This window comes from Thermobia domestica, chromosome 9 (genome assembly GCF_964235325.1).
Source record: "Thermobia domestica chromosome 9, izTheDome1.hap1.1, whole genome shotgun sequence".
Lineage (NCBI taxonomy): Eukaryota > Metazoa > Arthropoda > Insecta > Zygentoma > Lepismatidae > Thermobia > Thermobia domestica.
Window position 1 is genome coordinate 117,387,732 of NC_137462.1, and position 9,893 is coordinate 117,397,624.

Consider the following 9,893-nt stretch of genomic DNA (forward strand, 5'->3'; position numbering starts at 1 on the left):
CCAACCATTTCCGCAGGGGAGCCAAGCTGAAATTTTTGGCGGGTGGCTTTGCCAGGCATGGTTGCATACCTATAGGAGTGGATTTCTATTTTATGTCATTTGATTCGATATTTGACATTAACACGTAGTATCCACTACGACACAAAATGTGTAAAAATGGTACGAGTTAGTCATTGACTGAATCTAAAACAATATCGGCATTGTCCCGTTTAAAGGGACATTCTGTATGGCGCCCTACACTCGAGGATAGCTCTTCAAACTTCAGTCCTAAAAAATGTGGAAGAAACCGCCGTGAAATGCAGCTGCAGTTCCTATTCTGGGATACTATTATGATACTGAAGTTGACTGTGCTCATGTTTGTTCGAGATATACGTGGAGCAAACTTCGTCTAACACTCGGTGGCTTATAGTTCATATTTATGACCTTGTGACTTGCTCTCACTTGATAACTTGCATCCCGACATGATGACAGGTTTCAAAAGAGGTGGCTGGCTTTGTTGCACGAAAAAGTCGGTGATCTTTTTCAGCGATGGCTCTCGACCAAGCTCAGAAACAAATTAATGCCACGCTTAAAGGCGACGGGCGAATTATTGGGTTAACGAAAGTACGGAAACATTACGGAGATTTCTTTTAGCAACCCCAGAATTATGTCAAAACATTGAACACATGGAATTCACTTTTAAATGCGCAGAAGATGATACCAAACATCATGAAACATCTAAAACATTTACTGAAAAATTTCAGAAACATACTCATTCATTAATAATGACTTTCGAGTATACTGCTTGTCCTTTTCTGGAAACAACAATAGAGTTTTACCAGATCGACAACAAAATAAATAGCACAATCTGAAACAGCTGGCACTATCGAAATGATGGAAAGAGAAGGACAATTGAAATTCACAAGATTTGTTGAAGAGAGGCTGAAGAACAAAATTAAGAAAGTTACTGATCCGTTGAAGTGCAGGAGGTTTTCCATATTTAAGAACCAACATTGGTTGTCTCTATTAAATACATTCCATGCTAATATGGATCAGGCGATTTGGACGAATTCCTTAAGCATGGAAATGAGTTGCACTCTCCGTCACTGACAGTTGCAGATACTATACATCTGAGTCACAAATCAAATACCTTGAACTTCTCCAAAGAAAAGACATCTTTCAAGAACCTGAAGTGAACATGAAAATTTTTAATGGAGCAGCTATTATTCATATGATTCCTCTAGCAGCAGCCAAAACTTTTGAAGAATATATCGACGGTAATATTGTTGAATACTTCCGAAAACAGCTCGCAACAGTGAAATGAGTCGCAGTAGTATGGGAAGAATATTTTCCCAACTCCATAAAAGAAATGACACGAGAATTAAGGGGAACTAATTGGAAATATCGCTTCTCACCTAACGCTCCAATTCCCAACAACTTTCTTCAGTTCCTGCGATCAAATGACAATAAGCGACAACTTTTTCGTTTAATCATTCCGAAGTTGATGAAGATCGGACAAATGAACAAAGAGGTTTATACCACCAAAGGGGAGTACTGACTGACCGCACTGACTACGGCTACCAGATCGAACATTAATTCTTTAAGCCCTTGCAACCACAAGGAAGCTGACACACGGATGACACTTCATATTGGAAACGCTGTCTTTTGTAGATATCGAAAGGTGCTCATTCGAACTGTGGACACAAATTTTGTGGTTTTGGCTATCAATGTTTACGATAACCTGCCATTGGAGGACATGTTCGTTGCCTTTGGAATTGGACAAAGCTTTCGGTAAGTACGCGATGTCATTTAATGAAGCATTTGATGTTATAAAAGTTTTTTTCGCGAAGGGTGGATTCAGTTAGTATTGGACTCGGCATTAGCTTTCGATATACACATTTCACACTATCCACAGAGATAAACCATAACTGCTACAAATATAGACTATCCACGAATAATCGCTTGGCCTTCCAAGCAAATATAATGTCTATAAATGGGTTCATTCATGCTGTTGCTCAAGTCGCGCCTGCACTTTCTTCAGCACGAAAAAGTGTTTGCTTAAGTGCACTCACACCACCTATGCGAAGTATCCTTTTATTTACTGCTAATCGAGTGACGCTGTACGCTGTGATTACTTAAGCATAGCAAATGCCTAAGGCATATGCTATGCAGACACATAAACGTGAGAGAAGTTTCAGTTATTGGGACCATCAAAGGCGGAAGCATTTTGCATTTCATGTTCCATGCATTTACGAGGTGTAATACCACATCATTTAACGGAAGAAGCAAGACATGGCATGGGATATTTGGAACACAGTACCAGACGTGACTGGAACTTTTACTGCACTGGCCAACGGTAAAATAGATGAGGCGATTCCATCATTAGAAAAGTACGTTTTGGTACTATAAAAGTAACTAACAAAATCTGTCGCTTTTCGTGGAGATCTGTGTTCAATGTTTCTCACACCGTGAGTTGAATGTGAATGGAGATAAGGCGAAGGTCAGTTGTTGGTGTGGGTATATCCAACATACTACCTGCTTGTGGCAGTTCAGTTACTCCGTGAACTTGTAACGACAGAGTGCACATGGGACCTTCACAGAGCGTCATAAGCGCGTGTATGCTGTACGAGTGTCAAACGTCGCTGCATCGGGGTCGAAGATATACCAGGTCTTTGATGAGGGTGTCGTGATTACGCGGACAGTGCACCGATGGTTTAACAAGTTTAAGGACGGTGACGAAACACTCGAAGACGCACCACGTGCCGAAAGACCATCACACTACAAAATGAAGATCTACAGGAAGCATTTGAGGCGAACAGTGGCCAGATATGTGAGGAACTGAGACTACAATTCAATGTGAGTGGAGAGACCATTTTGCAGCACCTCCATCAACTTGGGAAGCACTAGAAGTTGGGTCGATGGGTCCCACATGATTTGACTCCGGGCAAGAAGACCTGTGTTTCTTTACTGTTTCGTCTGAGGAAGAATCCATTTCTGGATAGGGTGTTGACATGTGGTGAGAAGTGGCTCTTGTACGAAGCTCCACGGCGCCGTCATCATTGGTTAGTATCCCATGAACCGGTTCCAAAACAGCCGAAACCAGCACTGCATCAGAAGAAGGTTTTCCTGTGTGTTTGGTGGATTGCTCGGGGCATCGTCTATCGGGAAGTGCTACCAGTTGGTCAGAGCATCAATGCAACTGCGTACTGTCAGCAGTTGAGTTAAAGAAAAACTCAAAACTCTGGAGCCAGCACTTCTGAATCGTCATTATTCAAGATAAAATATCTATGTAAACAAACTGAACAACGAAAGAAAAAATAGCGGTCATTTTCTACTACTTTTACATATCCCGATAAACGCCCCCTGAGATTCCCTGCTTCGAATTTTGAAAGAAAAATGCTTCTGGCCCCCAGCCGATGGGGGCTGTATTTGGAAGCCAACGCCTATGGGAGTTTTTTTTTTCATTCGCTCAGCCGCGTTACTGTCAGCCGGTGGCTTGAGCATTCAAAACCGGGGAAGTATCATAATTGTGAATGATTTCTCTGTTGAGTTTATTTATGTCATAATTTTGAAGAAGGGAAGGGAAGGGAAAGAGGACGTGAAACCAAAACAAGGGATTGGACAACAAAACAAAAGATCAACAAAAAACAAAAAAGAAAAAGAAAAGAAAAGAAATAAATGAAAAGAAAAAACGAACAAAAAAGAAACAAAGATAAACTATTTAAACTTAACATTTGCTTAACTCTAGGCCCATTGATTAACGTTCGGGCTTCTCGCTTCTGAACGGAATGTAAAACTGAAAAAGATCAAGTCAAAATATTCCGTACTATTAGAAAGAAGATAAAAAATCATTATAGGAACTGTCAATTTTTGTGCAATTAAAGAATAACTTGTGAAAGATTTCTTTTCTTGCTAAATGTTATCTCAATTAGTTTCAAAGCGGCTGACTAACATATCGATCCCTTGTAAGAAGAAATGGAAGTACTCGAATTGTAGCATTCCAATATGTTAATTTTTGGGCATTTTTTGTGACAATTAAAACGCAATTCCTGTAGCTTTCTTAACTCCACGGGAAAGCAACCAATAGGTACTCACAGAACGGCAAATATTAGGCTATATGGCGCCATTTTTTCTATGAACCACTAATAGATACAAAAACTTTACATTTCCAAATGAAACTGTATACAGTAATGGATTATTTAAAAAAGGTGGGGTGCAACTGCTCCCTTTGCCTCCCCTATTTGCCGCCCATGCTTGTGGGGCTTCATTCGTGTTAATTGTGTGTAGAATGAACTCGAAAATTGTGAGTAGAACCTGGAAAAGACAAGTAATTAATTGATTCTGGTCAAATCAGTAGGAACCCTGACCTTTTTATTTAACCAGATATTGGTGTCCCGGTTTTTCGTTTACAAAATCTGGCAACCCTAGGTAACCCTCCCCGCAAGTGACTCCGGCCCACATAGAATGGTAGCTGAATTTGAAAGTCATCGCTAATGGAATTGTCACCATTAATCTCAGCGATCGCGAAAACTATGGATTCGACATTAACCCAGTTATGCCTGAAAAAGTTTCTACTATTAATTGTTTTAATCTTTTTATTTTAGCTCATATTACTGCCTTATGACGAAAAAAGATGATCCCCCACTTCCAGTTTCACCGGGAGGGGGCGTGCTTTAAAAAAGGGCCAGTAGAAAGCACATTGGATTGATAGAGCATAGACGAGGACGCCTTAAAGTCAGTATTGGAGAGTGTCCTTTTAAAAGGACGGTAGGCATATCTGGGTTAATATCGGTCATTTTCTACTATTTTTACAAATCCCGGTAAACGCCCTCCCTAAGACCTTTCTGGTTCGAATTAAAAAAAAGAAAACACTTCGTCTTGGCCTGGACCAAAGTACCCGTGACCAAAATTTGGTAACTCTCGGTTCACTCATCTGGTCCTCAGGTCGCGCACAGACACACAAACAAACTTTATTTTATTTATATTAGATAGATAGTAAAAACTTACAAAAGTGCATTTTTTAAATGAGCATTGTATCAAGTATGACATTATGTAACTGACGGTACAAAATGAGAGAAATTCTTATATTTGTATATTGAATACACAAAATAGTAAGTACGAGTAATTTAAAGAAAGTGAGCATTTTATGGATGTATCATTAAATTCAGCGTGATAGCTACGATTTAATTCAGCAACAGATAGTTCCTGCTGGGGGGCTGAGCCATCCTCGCGACCCCTTAACTACATATCTGACCTCGAAGTTGGTTAAATAAATACAATTGATCAAACATATACGGCAAGTAATAAAATTTCAATGACAGTGATGTGAGTGATCACTTGATTTTCTAGTGGTTTCAATAAAGGGGCATTGAAGTTTAAAAAGATCAAATGTAAGGGAGTTAAATCTCCAAATGTTCTCCGTTTTTCCATAATTTTCATAAGTAAAATACTGAACTCAATGTGGTGATAATCATAATGTTCTGATGTGGTCACACTGGATTCAGTGATTGAGTTTAATTATAAAAATGAAGGAAAACCGAAGAATATTTGGAGATTTACGTAGCTACATTACATTTGATCCGTTTTAAGTTTAATTCCGCGCCGGTTTTTTTTTTAGACCAATAATTTTTACACCAATATTTCTGAACATTTTGTTTTATGGTGAAACGAAAAGAAATGACTTTTGTAGAATTATTTTAATGCGTGTAAGTTACGTTTATTTGTGTTTGTAGAATTGTTTCAAGTCTAAGCATTGACAAATATGAAGTGAGCACATACTTAGACTTACAGATGTCGGCGGGCTTAGGCCGGACCCGACTGTGGGCCAGGTTCGAGCCTACAAAGCATAGATTACTTCGAGCTCGGGCCGTACGCTTTTAAATATATAAGCATATTTCTCGGGTCTTTTCGGGCCTAACTTTGTAAATATACTGTACAACGAGAGAATTTTTAAAGTACATCTAAATTTGCAACTTGAGACGCCCATACTAAAAATCTAATTATCATTATGCAATTGAGAGTAAAGCTAACTGTGTTGTGGAGAGAAAAACTAAAAGTAACAAAAAATAAACATGCTTACCTAATCTGTGAGTGAAAGTTTGAGCAGCCAGAGTGTGGATTCCATTCTTTTTCTTTACAGCAATCGACAATGATTGCTTTGAGTGAGTTCAGTACACATCCATTTGTATAAGAATTTTCACACATTACCATTTTGCTTTAATGGAGTATTCATTTCCAGTTGGACATTTCCTGAGAATTTATATAAATGAAATGAAATGAAATATTTAATTTAACGTCCGACAGTTATGCACCGAGGGTAAGGGAGCAGAATTTATATAAATGACCATTTTCTTTAGAGAATTTATATTGTTAGTAAGTGTAAATGATAACCTTTATTTCGTTATTCTCTCTGAATCATGCATGAAAGTGCAAAATTAATCCTCTAATTGTTGTAAATAAAATAAATTTTACGTTAATTATTAAGTTTTATGTAATTCGGACTTATTTCGGGCTCATTTGATTATCACACCAGCTCGGGCCTAAAGGATAAAGCATATTTCGGTCTCGGGTCGAGCCTCACATTATAAATTTACGTGCCGGGCCGGCCCGTACAGACCTCTGTCTTGTAAGTCCCGTTCTATGTTAATCATAGATAACTCATAGTATAACCACAATATATTGACCTGGTATATTGTACTAATAGTCTATTTCCGTAATCGGTATTGTAAAAATTTAGTTGAGTAAATTATATTTTCTTCACATGGCATCAAGAGACTTGTTGAATAATAGATACATATCGGGTGTTTCAGATAATTCGTTCAATGTTTCTAGATCACGAACAGACGGGAATAAGAGCATGAAAGAAATGTATGACACAGTAAATGTCAGAGGGCGCATTTAATGGAATACTCTGCTTGCCCCACAGGTTCTCTTATCATAGAAATCCTGGGGATCTCCGAAATTTTAAATATGAAGGTATATAATACTATTTAGATCATTATGAAAATTATGATTTAACAAAGAACTATGTTAGGAAAAAGTTTTTCGTGTGGGCCACCATTCTACAAAATGACCTCCATTTAATTGAAAGTTCTTGCATATTCAAGCAAAGTGTCCAATGTTTATAAAACATAAACGTTGGAGATAAAAGTTTGTATCAAAAAGCGAGACCAAATGAAGTGCTCTTTGCCCCACGTGACCCCTAATATGAAACCTATAGGGGACCCGAAAATTTTAAATAGTAAGTTATGTAATTTGAGTTAACATTGAAAATATAATGGGAAAGCAAATATATTTTATAGATAGATTTTCGTAAGCCTTTCGCAGCCTTTACGAAATGGCTACCATTGAATAGTGGGAAGTAGAGAGAGAAGTTTAAAAATATATTACCGCATTTTTCGAAGTCTGTCATATGGTTAGTCATACTGGCCAGCGAAATAATGTTAGAATGACACAACTTTGTTACATTGTATTGTAAAAATGCTATTATCTACAGATGTTCATCTTGTTCTTCGCTTTTTCAATTCAGTATAATCTCGTTTTAAGAAAACTTTTTAAATATAAATTCTTAACCATACTTTTGTTTTATTAGTAATTATCAAACAGTCGAAGTCCGCATCAACAATCAACATGAAAAAGTGATGGCTTTGCAATATTGTTTGGTTAACTAGTGTGATTAGCCATATTGACTGATGTTTCTTCACTGCTTTTTCTTAGTTGTACTAAAAGGATGCGATATGGCACTCTTAGATGTTGGGCGTAACGTTTTGAGATGTTCTTTTTGCTGGACTGTGGTGTACTTTAAATTTTAGATACTACCTTTCAGTTTTCACTTGAATATTATATAAAACAAAATGTCCAATGTATTGCAACATTCCTCTCGGATATTGATCTATGTCATTTTTATTTTGAGCTTGTAAGGAAAAGTGGTACCGGTATTTTCTCCTAAAATTGAAAAATAAAATCTATGTAATGAAGGTTTAAGGTTAAAATTAACCATGCATTGAAGCCTAATTGAAATATCTTTATGTTAAAAGTGAAACTTGAACTTACAGGAGTGCGGCGTGTGGTTCCTCAACTGCAGGAAGTGAGTATTCCATTAGTGGCTCGTTCAACTTGCCAGGAGGAATATTTGAAACACAACATATCCATTGTGGATACATATATCTGCGCTGCGGAACCAGGACACGACTCTTGCAGCGGAGACAGTGGTGGACCGCTTATGCTTCCATCAGGAACTCGCTTTATCCTGGTTGGAGTTCTCTCTTTTGGTTCTGTACTCTGTGACGGAAAACTCCCCGGCGTTTACACAAGAACACAAGCGTATTTGGACTGGATCAAGACTGTAATTCAAGAAAGTGATAGTTCCAGAAATTAAAATAATAAAAGTTTCTTCTTCTATTTATTGCAAGCCACTAGTGTTGTTTATTTAAACCAATAAATTAACCATAAATTTGAAGTGCAACAAAATTTACCCTATTCCAGCGCACCGTTGAATTTCAAGGGGAAAATTCATGGGGTAAGAAATTAATTTTTTCGGATAAGCAGGAATTAAATTGAAGGGGTTTAGCTCCCTTACAAGTTTTATAGGGGGAAACCGTGGCTCCCATAAAGTCGCTCAGTTAAAACTAAACGCAATTGTCTCCAATATTTAGCCTATATTATACAGGGTATTTCAAAACGACACTGACAACGTTTGGGAGGTGATTACTGACACCAATATGAGCCAAAAAGTATAGACCAACCTGGGTGCACAAATGCTTCCTTTCGGAGATATAGGCTGCCGAAAACGTGAAAAACTGAAATTTAAAGGTCCATAGCTCCAAAACTATGGGGTCTACCGTAGTTGGGTCAATACTTTACTAAGGAACTAATATGTGCTCTATCTAAAAATACATGCTTCAGAATCCTGCAGTACTTCCGCAACAATTTTTATAGAGGTAGTTAGTGAGTACTTCAGATTGTATACCCGTAACCAAACTGCCTGTACAAAAATTGTCGCGTGAGTACCTTAGGATTCTGAAACATGTATTTTTGGGTAGGGCACGTATTAGCTCCTAAGTAAAGTCTTGACCCGACTACGGTAGGTCCCATAGTTTTGGAGCTATGGACCTTTAAAGTTCATTTTTTCATGTTTTCGGTAGCCTGTAACTCCGAAAGGAAGCATTTGTGCACCCAGGTTGTTCTATACTTTTCGTCTTATTTTGGTGTCTTTTTCCTACCTTTCGTTTTTAAAATAAGGTGTTTTCGAAGAAGTTCACCTAGTTTATATTTTGATGTGGCATATTGAATTATTTATTTCTTATGAATGTGTATTCTTGTCTTAATGCATATAAATGCCATGTTTTGAGCATGGGCAGATTTAGGGGTTGTCTACTGTGGGAGTGGACATTCCTGGGGTTTGGAATACCCCACAATCAAGTGGACCTAGGAGATTATTAATAAATAATCCTCATTCGTTTTTTGAGCATTTTCGTTTATATTTTTTTTATAATACAACATAAGAGGATATTTTAATTTTTTTTTCCAAAAAGTTGTTCGCGGGCGATCAAAGTCTCTACATATCCCCCTTCCCGTTTCCACAGAGAAGCTCTCCAATAGTTTTTCGGTCATTATATAAACAGAAATGCAATCTTTTAGGTACCATACCCTAACTGCATTTCAACATTTAGATAGCCGGTATGTCGAGTCAAAATCGTAATAAACCATATTGCCTCTGCTTTTTTCCACTTTGAATACTATATATATATATATATATATATATATATATATATATATATATATATATATATATATATATATATATATATATATATATATATATATGTGTGTGTGTGTGTGTGTTTGTGTGTGTTTAGATTTTGGCTTTTGCGAATCTGTCAAACAAATTAAAATTTCCATGAGAATTTATAAGT

The 9,893-nt window shown here is 37.3% G+C and overlaps 1 protein-coding gene across 1 annotated transcript in view; it reads left to right on the forward strand.

Annotated features, from left to right (window-relative positions):
* LOC145694964 (venom protease-like) overlaps window positions 1-8,389 on the forward strand; it is a 186,675-nt gene extending 178,286 nt beyond the window's left edge. The window contains exon 6 of the mRNA XM_081771778.1: window positions 8,034-8,389. Within this exon, the coding sequence (XP_081627904.1) occupies window positions 8,034-8,356 (323 nt within the window). The 3' untranslated portion in view covers window positions 8,357-8,389. The remainder of the gene's footprint in view (window positions 1-8,033) is intronic.
* Window positions 8,390-9,893: the final 1,504 nt, after the last annotated feature.